This window comes from Carassius auratus, chromosome 45 (genome assembly GCF_003368295.1).
Source record: "Carassius auratus strain Wakin chromosome 45, ASM336829v1, whole genome shotgun sequence".
Lineage (NCBI taxonomy): Eukaryota > Metazoa > Chordata > Actinopteri > Cypriniformes > Cyprinidae > Carassius > Carassius auratus.
The window spans coordinates 9648306-9664205 of NC_039287.1; the positions used below are offsets into that span (position 1 = coordinate 9648306).

At 36.3% G+C, this 15900-nt stretch overlaps 2 protein-coding genes across 4 annotated transcripts in view; one reads left to right on the forward strand and one right to left on the reverse strand.

Moving 5' to 3' along the window:
* Nucleotides 1–1455: 1455 nt before the first annotated feature.
* LOC113063203 (anaphase-promoting complex subunit 4-like) lies at nt 1456–10689 on the reverse strand. Its single transcript, XM_026233427.1, has 29 exons — nt 10507–10689; nt 10132–10248; nt 9923–10028; nt 8500–8632; nt 8339–8413; nt 8184–8210; nt 7984–8028; nt 7809–7893; nt 7598–7705; nt 7094–7177; nt 6918–7004; nt 6682–6746; nt 5959–6001; nt 5780–5856; nt 5602–5702; nt 5151–5202; nt 4948–5003; nt 4542–4588; nt 4308–4364; nt 4177–4233; nt 4003–4096; nt 3813–3910; nt 3212–3273; nt 2978–3016; nt 2735–2836; nt 2520–2606; nt 2261–2428; nt 1969–2092; nt 1456–1782 (listed from the first exon to the last, which is right to left on the reverse strand). Exons 2-29 carry the CDS (start codon nt 10237–10239, stop codon nt 1537–1539), a joined length of 2433 nt encoding a protein of 810 aa, XP_026089212.1. The 5' UTR covers nt 10240–10248; nt 10507–10689; the 3' UTR covers nt 1456–1536.
* A 2518-nt stretch (nt 10690–13207) lies between these two features.
* The window catches only part of LOC113063204 (palladin-like), a 77679-nt gene continuing 74986 nt past the window's right edge, over nt 13208–15900 (forward strand). For all 3 annotated transcript variants that reach the window (XM_026233428.1, XM_026233431.1, XM_026233430.1), the window contains exons 1-2: nt 13208–13420; nt 14739–15656. In XM_026233428.1, the coding sequence (XP_026089213.1) occupies nt 14740–15656 (917 nt within the window). In that variant the 5' untranslated portion in view covers nt 13208–13420; nt 14739. The remainder of the gene's footprint in view (nt 13421–14738; nt 15657–15900) is intronic.

Here is a 15900-nt window from a genome sequence, read left to right on the forward strand (position 1 = left end):
GTTTCATGGACTAAATTATGTTTTAAAAACAAAAATAGGGCAAGGGAGCATTTGAATATTTCTGTGGGCAACGGGGAGCCTTGGAGTCGAAAAGAGTGAGAAGAGAACCACTGCCCAAGAGCCTTTTTCAGAACATTGAAAAAACTTAAGACTGCTTGCATTACAAAGTTTTTGCATTAAAATTACTGAATAGAAAATATCTATACAGTATCAAGAGATAAGGAATATGCTTAAGACCTACTTTTTCCCACAAAAATATTGCATTGGCTGTTCCTAAGATGTATGCTGAAATACTTTAGCGTCTTTTTTTTTTGTCTCATTTTTCAAAGAGACACTGATTTTCTTTGTGTTTAACGGCAAAACCAGCATGTTTTTAGGAAGAAAACCAACATAACCTAAGTTTAGGATTTAATTTTATTAAGAGTCCCAGTGACTGAACTCCCTAAAGCTAGAAAGACTAAGAGAGTTTATTATTATACAAGAGCAGGGCTTTCAACGTTTCCAGATACAAGGGCCATCAACTCCCAGCTAATCCAGGACCCTCAGTTTAATAGTTAAAAAATAAATTAACTCACTCTAGTAATAATAAGTATAATAGAGAGCAACAGTGCACACCCACTTTTTCAGCAACTTTGGTTCTGGAAGTAGATTTCTTATAGGGATTTTTTATTATTATTCTTATTCTTTGTAAGAGTTATAAGCCATGAAGCAAACCTAACAGCTATGATGTGAATCACATTACAAACTTTGACTTGAAGCAAAATCATAACAAAATCAGACGAAAAGACAATGAATAGACTGTGTACTAACTGGTTTAAATGAGGTTAAGAACTACAATCCCCTGAAGCTTTACAGATGAACATCAAATGTTTATCCAAAAACCAGAAGTATTTACACAGTGTAGGTAAACTGAGTCTACAAAATTCACAGTACTTCACTAAAATGTTCTGTTGTTTTGCTTGTCACGATTCCCTGACATTTGCTGGAATCATGGGTAAAGTAGTTTATTTTTACCAGGAAAATTTGCTGCTGAACACACTTATTTGAAAAACAAGTAAAAAAAATATGGGCTTGATGGCTTCAACAAAAGCAATTTACCATCAAATAACAATCCCTATGGTGGAAAAGAATGGGACTGTTCCACTCAGTGAAAGTAGTTTTATTATTCATGGAGACGGCCATGTTTAGGTCACATGACTAGCTGAATACTACTCACTTTATCTCTGTAAAGCTGTTTTTTGGAAACTTTCAGTCACTGAATATAAATGAATCATGGTTGACTGTGAATAGTGCATCTCTACAGTGCAGTATTAGCGCAGTGCAGCTGGAGACACTGATATATTTAGTTAAAGTTTCAATTGATACGACCCAAGATTATTGTACACTTAATCCATTTATTTTAAAATGAGAATATGAAATGTTCAAACAGATACTCTTTATCACAAAACATTGTTAATATAAAAAGAACAAGACCAGAAATAACAGAGGAGTCGATAGTTCAGATGTGAAGGAACATGTTGGATCTCAGGTCAGAGTTCAAAGCGTGTCTGATTCTGCAGTCTCATCCAAAATGTCTCCTGACCCTTGACCTGCCGCCTGAGCATCTTCAGCCCCTCCTGCTCCATCTCCACCTTCCCCAGCATCACTCTGATTTGTCATTGTGTCCTCAAGTCTGTCCTGGTCTGAGCTCATTTCCTGTGACTCATCAGCACGCTCTTCGTCCTCCTCTTCCTCCTCTGCATCCATCTCGTACACACGTACATGTCTCAGATTGGCACTGAGCTGATGAGAGAGATAATAGATTTATTTACCATTTACATGCTATTCAATTAGCTGAATTCTTTATTATGATTGCTCAAAACTATATTCATTTATAATTATTTTTAAATAATTAATTATTTTGAAAAAAATTACGCACATAAATGGCAGCAATATGGCTAAAATGTTCCTCAAGTTTTAGAGTCTTACCACGCAGGCCACCTTGCGGATCCCATTAACTGCTACAAACTGAGCTTTGAGGTTGTCCATCTCTCTGCTCTGGTTTCCCCAGGACAAACCCTGGACTGGGATCCCTTCAGTCTGCTGCTCCAGCCTAACACACACCACAACAAAAGAGTGCTAATCCAGGAGAGCCACACTGTCAAACTAAGCTTAACTGTACTACAAGCTACTGCAATACATGTATAATCCTACAATGCTTTAAGAAATAATCCAATAAAAAATGATGGGTTACTGGTGTAAATCAACAAGTGTGCTGTACCTAAGTGTAAGGTCCCAGGTGAACTCTTCATCCCAGCTCAAAACAGAGTTTAGATGAAGCTGAGCAAGGACGCGCATCTTATTCTCGTCATCTTCTCGACTTCGCAATACCACTGTTAATGTCTCGTCGTCATAAAAACGGGCATCAAGGCAACTGTAGGAGCTGTCGCTAATAAACAGATCACTTCAGTCATTCACACATAAAATAATGGCAATATTTTCATCGTATGGGATATTTTTACTCCCACTGATGAACTCACGCAGAGGTCGGCGCAGGTGTTTCATCATCTATACTAGAATTGAGAGGAGCGCTGAGGTTTAGGGCCACCAGACCATTAGGGACAGACCTGAAACCGTTTAAGAAGAATTTTTGCTCAATGTTAATTCAGTAAAGAGATGATAGAAAAAAAAATTATTAATTATATTTTTCTTTGTAATCAAATACAAGAGAACAGAAGAAAAGAGGTGTGTGTACCTGTTGGGGTCTGTTGCTTTTCTCAGAATATAGATTTTGGAGGGCGAGATCTCTGGCATGCAGAACACTACATAATGCATTCCAGCCTTCTTATCATTCCACCTGCATTAAAACACACTCTTATCATCAACAACATCCTGTTATCGCCTTATGGACGTCACTGAAGAGCACTATAGCCACAGAATTCACCATTACAAAACAGCATTCGTAGTCTAATTCTAAGGATATGACTGGTCCACTTACAGCGAAGGCAGCTCAAACAATCTCGGTGCATTTTCAGAGCTATCCAAAACAAAACACAGAAATCATCATATTGTCAACAGTAAGCCCTGGTTCTTTAACTCAAATCGAATCATCAGTTATTTCCTGACAAATCATTAGTAGTAATAAAACCCCCCAAGTCCAAAAGCAAGGTGTACTATTAAATGTTTAGGTTGTGTATGGTAAATCACAGAATGAATCTAGAATATGGATCACCTCTCAGGAACAGTGTACAATCGCAAACACACAGCTTGTTTTACTGAATGCCCGATCACCTCCTGAAAAACACACACAGACGACGTATGATTAGGAGTCGGATGCATTAGTGCTCAGGGAACGAATGGTCAGCAGGAAGGGTGAAACCATCAAGATAATGTAGTTAATGCTTCTGATACTGTATATATGTGCTGGAGACCGATAATGGATGGAGTTTATATGTGAGAAAGCAAGTTAGAGCATCTGATGAAAAATAGAATGGGATGGACATCAAACGAGGACAGGATGAATGAGAAAACACTGTAGATTTTTGAATGGAGGTAATATTTTCATTTGGGGTTAAGTCTCTGGGTTTTTAACAGTTCTGGCTAGCAGAAATTCATAGTTACTGACTAAACTGAACTCTACTCAACTCAACCCATAATAAAGAGCTGAAAACAGCTTTAGTTGTTAAGCCATTAATTCTAAGGTTTCAAAGCAGAACATGTAAAACGGTTATCCTGGAGTATTTAAGTTGTTTCTAACCCAGTCAATGTGATTTCATTTAGAGATAGAGAGATAGGATTGAAATTTGTGTGTGTGTGTTTTTTTAGAGACTCACGGCTGGTTTCTGTAAGCACAGATCAATGGACCCCTCCATCATTCTCTTGACAAAGTGCAGAGACTTCTGTGGGTACGTGGGGAAGAGCAGCGGACTGTCTGCAACCAAATCAAACACAGAAGTCATATTTCGCAAAACAATTAGATAACATCAGCTGTCTTGTCCTTTAATAATGGACGTGACATTTTACCTTTCAGGTGAGTGCTCTGCTTTACAAATGTCACCCACTGGTTGCCGTCCATGTTGGGTGGAGATATCAAGTCTTCATCTTCATCCTTCAAGTACTGCAAAAAACAACGACAGAACAAGTTTGTAATGAAACGAGGAAAAGAACTCCCACTAGAACATGTATGAAGGTCCTCACCTGTCCGACACGCTCAACGTTGAAATACTTCCCTTTCCGATCAAACAGCTCTTCATTCTGAAATGGAGGAAAGAATACGTTTCACCAAATGTTTGTTTAATGTTAAAATAATGTGATTTTCTTTCACTCACAGCACTGAAATGTTCGGACAGGAAGTCGGCCACAAAGGCCAGATCCTTCTGAGTCATCTGAAACACACAAATATTTTTCTATGAAACTGTAGAAATGTTATTTTAATATTATCTATGTGATTAATATATTTTTATATATTATGCTTAGATTATTTGCTTGATTATATTTCCCACCGCCACCACTTTTTCACCCACGCTCTTTTAGTCTATTGAATTCTGATTCTGAGATCACACCTTGTTAAGCTCAGGAGGAACGTGGTCTTCTGACATACGAAGCATTGCTGTGAAAAGCAAAAACTGTTAAAATACAATACAAAAACTATATTAATCAGTATCAAAACCTAATGAGGCAGCACTTTATGCACACTCCTGATATGCCAGCTGATACGAGCGGATTACAGCCACTACATTTGATAATGCATTGCAACAAAGCTCAGTTATAAAAAAAATAAATAAATCCATTAAGGCTAAAATAAGAATGTGGATTGTAAATAAACTTTATTCAATACCAACAAGTATCAATAAAAAAACATTTCAGTATAAATTAATATTAGTTGCAGGATGGCAGTACCAGCCTTTTACTATCGTAAATTGTTAACTTTTTTTTAAAGCTAAAGCTCTCAAAAAAACTAGAGCTTACCAACATAAAGCCATCTGAAAAAGGCTTTGAAGTTCTTCATACTCTTATCAATAACTCTAGAATAAAGACAAACAGTTGTGAGTTTAATGAATGACATATATATATATACACACATATATATATATATATATATATATATATATATATATATATATATAGAACAAACATCCAAGATAATGTGGGTAGAATAAGATTAAACTCACTGTAAAAGTTCACTGGCCTTCAGGGTGAAGGAGCCCACAGCTACAATGGCATCTAAACCATAAACAAAAGAGAATGCATAAACATTTCATTCGACTTGTTAAAACTACTGGGATTCTGCAATTCAGAACTAAATGCCTCCAAAGAATCTGAGCTCAGCTCAACTCAAACTAATATAAAAAATAAAAATGTTTTATGAAAATTAGAAGTGTTGACTTGGCAACTAATTTAAGTTTCAGTTAAAACTCTAATATAGACAAAAAATAAAAAATAAATTACAGCTATATCAAAATATAAAATGAAAAAAAAAATACATATAAAAAAAAACGACAAACAAACTAAAATTAAAATAAAAAACATTTTTTTTTTAAGCCCATTAAAAAAATGGATCCTATAACAGTATATAAGTAATACTTGAATATAACTCTGGTCTCTAAATAGCCAGTCTTGTACCCTCGATGGCTGCAGGATCCAGGCCGAGAGGCTGAAACTTCTGCTTCCAGAGCGCCATGCCTTTGACCTCGCTCAGATGATACAGCAGCGCCTCAGAGCCACTGTGTGCACAGCAAACACTCAGTGCACATGCACATCTGCAACAATCTGCTGCTTAAGACTAGTGAATGATACACACCTCTGCAAGTGACTGATAACAAGTTTCTGGATGCTGGAATAGGAAGAATCGATGGACTGACCCAACATCTTCAAGCCCTGAGCGGATAAACAACAAAATAATAAATAGAGTTAGTAATAGTTGCATGATCACTGACAATGAGCTCACTAATGCACTCAACCTAATCCAAGTAGATTTACCTTGACTGTGAGTTGATTCATAAGAAGGGCCTGAAGTTCAGGGCTGAAAGAGAAGTTTTTGACTCCGAAATCAGAACATATATAACAATATATATATACACATACACTGTTTAACAAAAATATGTATCATGTCATTGTCTGGGTTGGTTATACTAAAGAGTATTCCAAAAATACTTCAAACATATTATCAGGTAAGCTAAACAAGTTTCCAACCCAGGATATGATCCATAAAACCAACAGACACCTACAAAGCGGTTTTCCTGTTTATCCAGATCTAATGCCTGTATATTTTCTATTTCTATTATATTCCATGTATGTTTTGTAATTCTGACCGTAACTATACATTTAAGAACACAATGGTGCCCCCTGCCGGCCATTTAAAGTAAACACGCATAAGTAGATTTAAGCTTGAATTAAAATATTAATCATATTTAATCTAAAACATTTTATATTAAATAATATTTAAATAATGTATATATATATATATATATATATATATATATATATATAAATATAAATGAAATAAATATTATGGGTTCATTATAGTAAAATATTATGAATTAACGTGATTTTACAAACATTACTCTTTTGAAATAAATAATTTTGCAAACAGAAACTTAAAATGTGCCACAAACACCACTCTTACCACCACAGCTTAACGCTACAATTGCCACTGTAATATGATATGTGGTCTTTAAAAACGATCATTTATCAATTGTGCACCTGGCATGGCCCCATAACAGTAGCTCCAGAAACTCATCTTGAACCTGAGTGCTCGTATTCTTTTCCTGTAAAACAACATTATCATTCATTAAGAGAAAAAGCTGTCTCTTAGAACTCTAATAAATACTAATAAATCCCAGTTCATTTCTGAATTTGTAGGTGTTTAATGAATGCCATCCTGTTTGATGTCTTTTACAGGCTTGTTTGAGTTTGCATCGCATGTGATGAACTCTAACCTGGACAAACTTAGTGAGGCGAAGGTCCATCTGCATAAGAATTTCCTCCCATGCTTCACACATACAGGTGAGAGAGAGACGCAGATACTAAAACAACAAAGAAAGAGAATTAAAGATACTCTGTGCATAAAAAAAAAAGGTTTTAGCTTCTATGAGATGCCCTTGAAGACTCTCACCTGCAGCAGCGTGGAAATGTGTGTAAACTTGCGTGCCATCTTGGTCAGCTCAGGCAAACATGAAGACAGCAGTCCAGTGTCCAGCTGCAACACAGTCACTGTCAACCACTGATATTAACCTCATACATTCCATTCAATTCAGACGCCACATAAATGTAACCTGGCAGTATAAAGACATGTGTGACTCAACCACTGATCTATAATATATAGATAGTTATATAAATATAGATAATGGCAAAAAAACTCTCCAAAAAATAGTTATAGTCACAGTCACATGTAATGAAGGTGTAAGAAAAATATTTTATAACTTTGATTTCATAGTTGCACCACAGGAGCCATTACATTTAAACTGTTCTTAAAAATTGTGTAACTGTTTGTCTGAAGCAAATGAAACCAACATGAATACAAAGAGTACATTTCTAAGAAAATGGCATGTTTTATGAAGCATTTTCCCCCTTTTTTGTTAGTGCTGACAATGTCAATATTAGTGTTTTCAGACTTTACCTGTATGTAATGTATCTCAGGGCTGTCTTCTGCAGATCTAATCTCTGTAATAACAGAGAGGGACTTGAGGTCGCTAGAGAGCCCAAGACTACGGCACGTCCCTGAGATCTGAGAGGCACATGAAGTTAATAATAAATCACTTACTTTCTGCTTTTACTTTCCATTTTTAAACTTTATGTAATTTTTTCTAAAAGAAAATGTTATATCTTACTCCACTCAGCGTAGCAATCTTATACAGTCCATACGCATACAGCTCCACAAATCCAGAAGGTCCTCCCACCACCAGGATATTGAGCCTGCAGATAAACATCACACATCATCAGACACAACACAACATCAGAAAACTCTCAAGCTTTACCAAGCAGATCAGCGCATACAACACTGACCTCACTTCCCCCAAAAGATTTGTGACTTCATCTGATTTCTCTTCACTGCAAAAGACAAAAAAAAAAACACACTATAGAATTAAGCAGAGTGGACACACAGTCAAACTGACACATGCCACATGAAGATGACCAATCATAAAGAGTATGATAAAGAAAAAGACAAATAATCAGCATATTTAGCACATAAAATGTCCTCTTACCTAAATATCTTTGATGTGGTGCTGTAGCTGAACACAGACACAGCACAAAGGAAAATGGAAAAGTAATCAAAACAATTACAAAATATAAAAACTAAAGAGTGACCAGTACTTCTCATTCAGCCATCTGGAATACAATCAAAAACTCAAGATCTCACCTCTTAGGTAAAGTGGGTAACTTTGGAAGAAAACGACTGGACTCATCTTCAGACTCGCTGAATGAAGACAACGTGCTAGAGATGAAAAAATAAACCAGATTAATGAAACCAAGAAATCAATAGAGAAAGACAATAGAAGCTCTCTATGTAAAAACTCCCACCTGCTGTCATCTTGCACCTCCATCCAGTGCATGCAGGACGCTGGGTATTCAACAGGGAACAGGTGGAGGATTTCTGCCTTCTCTGCATCACACAGCACCACTTGCTTTGTGTCTCCCACACTGAATGCCAGGACTGCAGGCAGCAATCATATAACATGACAATATTAACTTGGTAGATACCTCAGTATTCGCTTGTTAAGTCTGACGTCACATAGCAGTGCTTCCGTGTCCAAACGCTCTATCAGTTACCACGAGAAAACAGCAAAAGGTGCTAATATAAACTCACAATGTGATAGAATACTAGCGAAAAAGTTATAATCTTAACCTTTAACTCCATATCGAAGTCCCAGATAGCCAGACAATGAAAATATAAATATAAAAAAATATATAAAAATTAATTGTGTTTGGGACGCTGTGAGCACGGAGACTGTACTGTATACTGTAACCTTGAAAGCGTTTATCTTGAATGATTAATATGCATAAGCAGTGCTTATAAACGGCTGATGAGGTCGTATTCTCAAGTGAAGCGATTTGAGGCTTGGACCCGGAAACAGCACTTCTTACGTCATCACTTAAGAACCGAATATGGCTGAAATTTCATTTCAATTTTTAGTTATGTAATGTAAACAATAAGATATTAAACGATACTTAAAATCTAGGGATTTAGTTTTGAAATCTGCAATGAATCAGCAGCAGGACTTTTTTGATGATGAAATTAGTTCTACAACACGATCATAAAAGGTTAGAATTATATACAAGAGTACTGATGTTAAAATAGTTACAAAAGGTACAATGATAACAAGCACAAGCCAATATAAAGTTGTATGTACATTTTAGAAAATAAATAAAACTAATCTATAATACTAGATGGCAGTCTAAAAAAAGTTTATATTTTGGACACATCTGGTTAATTTGGACCTGGGCATGTTATGAATTAGAAATGAAACATAAAGTGACCATAAGAGGAATAAATTACATGAATGCTGTATTTATGGGTGAATGAATAAAAGTAAAGTACACTTCTGTAAGAGTGAAGTGATATGTCTCAATGTTATTTTAGTATCAAATGATATTAATATAGTTTTTATTAATATTCTTATTTTATTTTGTTTACATTTTCCATTTCATTTAAATTTCTTAGCCACTTTTAGTAAAAAATTTTGTTGTCATTTTTTTTTTTTTTTTTTTAACTTTTATTTCAGTTTTAATTTTACTATAACGTCATATCTATCTGTATCTATCTATCTGTTATATAGATATACACACACACACACACACACACACACACACACACACATGCAAGTTAATATTCATTTTGTTCCAAGTACCAGTACCATTTTTTACAGTTTAGTTAACTATAATAACTCTGATATGTCCAGTTAAAATGATACAAATAAGGCAGTAAAATATGATTTGTGTTGACCTTTCCCATCAGGTCTCCAGGCCAGTGATGTGATCTCTTTTCCTGTGTTCTCATTGGGCAGTAAACTCCAGACCCGCTGAAAGTTGGCAAGGCGATGCAGGAGAAGCTGTAAAGATAGAATAGTCTAATGAACCTCCATTACAATACTGCAGGTTAGGATCTATTGTCTAACTGAAGACAGACTGGTGTATATCTATAAAAGACCAAACCTCTCCTGCAGTGTTAGCCAGGGCGATCAGATCTCTGTTAGGAGACCAGGCCATGTACAGAATGGGGTTGGGGAGTTGTTTCTCCCCGACCTGGCGAAAAGCAGGCATTGCTGAACCCTGCAGAAGAAAAGAAGTCTATTAGTACAGACACCATCAGCTGTGGTAACATGTATCATAGTCTTACACAGCATTGATCCGTTTAAGATCACAGACTACTGTCATCTGCTGCTTGACATGAGTGATGAACGCAGATTAATCTATATTAAACTGAAACTTTTCATACACTACAGTCGTTTAAGACAAAAAAGTTAATTATACTGCTGTTGCTTCCATGCTGCACCACATTAGCTCGTTTTGAAGACTCCAGGCACTTACTAGATAAACGACGACTAACAATAAACTCCGCAATTAGGCTCGTCTTCTAAATTGCATACGTATACACAAACTGATTCAAAACATTAATATATTCTTATAAGCAATGTAAATACAATCATGTTCACAGCAAAGCAATCGATGACACATGATTCTGACCGCCACTGAAATGACTACGGAAAAACGAATGGGTCAAAATACATTTTAAAAACGCGAAACGACTTTCTGTTAGTTAGCAATTGGGTGAATCTTACGAAGGCTGTAAACTAGTTTACATGTTTGGTTTAGTTTAAAATCAATCGGCAAAATAAATATATAAAAAATATATGAAGAAAAATATCATTATTTTTTAGAAGCACTTCGATTTTTAATAACAGTTCTTATTAATGTAGGCTAAATGATACAGATTATGTGCGTCTTCAAATTTGCAATGTTATCTGGCCTGGTGGTCTTTTATAAACCGTCTTTATAACTTCTCAAAACACTTTTCACTAGCTAGTTTATTTAGCTGATCTAATAATAACCCCAAACATTGGATATAGCCTAAATGCATCACAGGACAATTTGGCCATTTTTCGAGGAGCACCTTGGATTTTTCTGTCATTAACATTTCCATTATTCCCAGCACATACCAAATCATGAATGACAAATAATTTACTATACAAATAATAATTTACCAACATTAAGGAATGCAGCCTAATGGTCAAGGAATATAATAGCCAGGTCATTTGTGTTGCTAAGGCTAATTTCAAAGCTAAATTTAAAATTTCCATATATATTCTGTATACAAGTAATCTTTTTTCATTTCTACCCACATCACATATTTATAATTAATGATAGATTTATCTGGCAAAATTATTGGTGGAAATTTACTTGATACATCTGTGTTTTTTGACAATGCTGAAACTGGTCTGGTGTTCTCCAGTTCCATTCTTTGCCTGGCACTGACTGGGAGTAAATATTGAAAAAAGTTTTTGCACAAGATGAAAAGAAAATTACAAATGGAGGGAACATTATATTCTGTTATGTTGGAATTTAGAGGAGTTCCTGTTTATATATAAATATATATATATATATATATATATATATATATATATATATATATATATATATATATATATATATATATATATATATATATATATATATATATATATATATATATATATATATATACACACACACTTGCGGTGAAGTTTGAAGCTTATTATTCTGCCAGTCTGAGACACCACAGGAAGAAAAATTTTCTAGAATAACATTTCACTGATGTGTCTGACTAAGATTGTAAAGTACTGTAATCCTCTGAACCAGTCGTGTGCATGTTTGTGCTGTGACAGTGCTTTAAATGATAGACCATCTTGTTCCTGTCATTGAAGCTCAACTTTAATTAGTGCATTGATTGTTGAGAAACAGGAATAGCTCTGTGCTGTCTGTGTTTATGAAGTGAACGTGATAAGTGTCCTGAAATAGACATCTGAAGTCCGTCACAAACACCTCTCTTAAACTTGTGGAGTGCCACTTGTTTCACCATGGTAAGGAAAGAGTTCACCCAAAATTAAAATGTTATTATTTTATCTATCTATCTATCTATCTATCTATCTATCTATCTATCTATCTATCTATCTATCTATCTATCTATCTATCTATCTATCTATCTATCTATCTATCTATCTATCTATCTATCTATCTATCTATCTATCTATCTATCTATCTATCTATCTATCTATCTATCTATCTATGGCTGATTGATTGACTAATCAGGCTCAACACAGTTCTTGAGAACTCAGTGACTCAATATAACAGTTAACAGCTCCAGAAATAATACCGGTGAACAACAACTTAAATTTCCATCTTAGTCATCTAGACAGGGTGTCACAAATTCAAAGAATATAAAGCTGCTTATCTTGCAATATCATCAAGTATAGACAGTAAGAAGTGTTAACAGTCTACCACTTTTGAGCTTGTAAACTTTGTGGCAGGACGTTACAGTTTGTTGTGTCCTCATTCCTATATAAAGCACTCTGTTAATAGCAGGGTCTTAATGGGATAACAGTGTATGTAGGGAGTGAGCAATTGATATGAGGTTAAATTAAGAATCTTTGGTTACTGACACACATTGGTGTCATGTCTATGTCTGTAATGGATTCATAACAGTGAATATTACTTAAAATGTAACAGTACTTTACATAACATTTGTGCACTATGAAATGATTTACTAGGTAATATGAATCTTCTTTTGGGTTCTAACATAAAGTCAAGAGTCAAAACTGTGACTGAATTGAGACTCAGCACATTCATTATGAATATTAAGTTTCAGGGACAAATTTTACTATGTAAGTTGTAAGTTCTTAAAGAAACTGATAAAAATAAAGACAAAAAGAGAAGTTAAATAAATTGTGAAGCAAATAAATAAAAAGTCAATGGTTTATTTGCTTACCTGTACTGTAAGTGCCCTGTATTAGGTGCCCTGTAGATTTGTATTGTCGGAAAGTGCTTTGGTGGCTTGTTTTGAACCAAACTGTCAAGTGGGTGTCTGCAAAATGCATTTACATGCTTTTGTGTATTTGATGTGGTGTGGGCACATGGATGCTACACACCCCAGAGCTCTCTCTCACACACACACACACTCACCGTGTCTCTCTCTCTTGCTGTGTAACCTGAGCTAGGGGCCAAATTTAGCGGTGCTCAGTTAGCGGTCAGTGCCCGAGACAGATGGGACAGCAGGCTACTCTCGGGACACTTTAACCAGCTCACCTCAGAGCGCTCGGCAAAACAAGACAAAAGAAACATAGGACAGAGAAAAGACCCACAACTTCCAGAAGAAATAAACACATCTTTCTTCATTTTCTTGCATAGAGAAGTTCAGAAAAACTGATACCTTCTGACGGGGACGGACATTTGTAAAAACTGACTTAAGGTAAATGGCTATTATTTATTAAATTTATATATAAATATATAATGTCATTGTCTTTTTGCTTTTGTATGTAAGTAGATTACATGTGACTTGTTTTATTCTGTTTACACAAAACTATACATATTTTTAAGTAAATTATATAATTCGATTCAGAACATCTCTCAATGAATGGTCATCGGAGATATATGGTTTCAGCTTTACATTTACTTCAATTCTTCATTCAGTTTCATCCCACCATATGATTAATACTTAAATCAAGCATGTCTGTCTGTCAGTCTTGGCTTTGACAATTGTTTGGCACATCACGTTCATATTCCGCTATCTATAATTCATCAATTCAACATAAAGATGCCATAATTTCCACATGAATAATGTAGAAGCAGCGTGTGTGTGAACTTGTGTTTAAAACAAAAAAAGAAGGACTCTTGGTGGTGAGGTGGTAGCTGCTGTGAAATGCAGCCCTTGAGGATTAAAAATAACAACAGCTGGTCTTCAGGACGCCATGATGGGGAGAAACTCACACTGTCACGTCCCTTCAAATGCACACACCGCACACCTTTACATACAACATCTGCTCACTTTACATAAACATTGTGTAAACAGAGTCAGCTATAATAAGACCTGGAGACATGATTATAATACTGCACTCCAGGAGATCAATTAATAGGCCATAAATTCCCAGTTCTGCACGTATTCAGAGCTGAGGTGTGTTTTCTCAGAGACCTGATCTGTTGGTTGAATGAATGAATGTATGTTGGTGTATGAATTTGTGATGTTTTTGAGAGAACCCTCTCATGCTCATAGAGGCTTTATTTATTTGATCAAATGTACAGCATAAATTATGATATTGTGAATTATTATTAAAATTGTAAAATAAAAGCTTATGTTTTAAAATGTAATTTATTCATGTGGTGGCAAAGCTGAATTTTTAGCAACCATTACTCCAGCGCTGGATGAAGGCACTGGAAAAATAGATATAGACTGATGCAGGGACAGTGAAGAGTAGATGATGTAAAAGAGGGAATAAAAGAGATAAAGTCAGCATGAGTGTTAAATGGCACTCATGCCTTGTTGAGTCTCATGACAAGCCTTTGTTAATGCTGGACAGCTGTGCCCAATGTAGCCAGCCTGAGTCATCATTTGACAACTGTCCATGATCAATCTCATATTTTAAGTGCATGAATGTGGCATATATTGCAGAAATTGCTTGTCTTTAAGACTATGATTCTGATATTTCTCAGCTTTAAATTCAATTTTTTTTTTAAATAAGATGATCCACAATTTTTTTTTACCTTTCTTTTCGGTGATTTGTGTATTGCAGGATGCAGGACGGGAGCTGGAATGACACACTCCCCATCTCTCTGCTAATGAAAGAGGCGTGTCCTCCAGGGGGTGTATCTTTAGAGGGGGATGGGGGCATGCTTTCAGTGCCACCTCTTGATGGCGAGGTTTACTTGGACTCAGTGGCTGAGCTTGAAAGTGGGGATGGGGACTTTTCAGAACTTTCTGCTTTCCTGAGCCAGGACGAGATCAGCCTTAGTCTGGACCTGGCTCGTGAGGCCATGAGTGATGTAGATGACCCAAATGACCAAGATGAACCCCCTGTTCCCAGCGAGCACCTGCCCCATTCCTCAGGAACCAAAGACACTGCTCTCCCAGATTCAGCATCTCAGTCAACTGATACCACATCAATTAAAGTCACATCCAATCAGAGCATGCCACTCAGCAGGCCTAACCAGCGCTCCACTACTCTTACATCACCCGAAAAGTTTGTCTGCCAAAAATCCATCACACCAGTATATAAGCAGGACCGTCCCCGGCTGGTTCACAGAGGACTAGAGCTCAACGAACGAGCTGCTTCAGCTACTGAGTTCTGCAGCCGAGCTGCTACCTTCATTGAGGAGCTCTCTTCCATCTTCAAAGGCTCCACACGTGTGGACCAGCAAGGTGATGAAGAATCCTCTTCACCTGACAGTGGCTACTTGTCTCCAAGGAGTCATCGGCTGGCCATGCAGCAGGCTCAGCCACCTTCATCCTCTTCATCTCAGCTCCAGCAGGAAAGTACGCACCAGGGACTGGCTGATGTTGGGTCAGAACAGCATCTGGGCCGAGGGGTAAGTCTAGATGGTCCCATGGCTCCTCCACACTTCACCCAGAAACTGAAGAGCCAGGAAGTGGCAGAAGGAAGCCCTATTCGCCTTGAATGCAGAGTGACTGGAAACCCCCTTCCACTAGTCAGGTAGGATAACCTGGTTTATGCTACTCAGGTATTGCCAGTACCCCTTGCATTGGGTTGTGTTGTTTTTCATGTGTTTTTCATATTTTTTTCATGGGTATTTAAAAAAAAAAAAAGTATTTGTGAAAGAGTTAAAAGCTATGAACCAAACCAACAAGCTACAATGTGAATCACAACATTACAAACTTTGATTTGAAGCAAAAAAAGATTTTCCTGGTTCTACCAAAAGATGCCATTCACAGCAAGA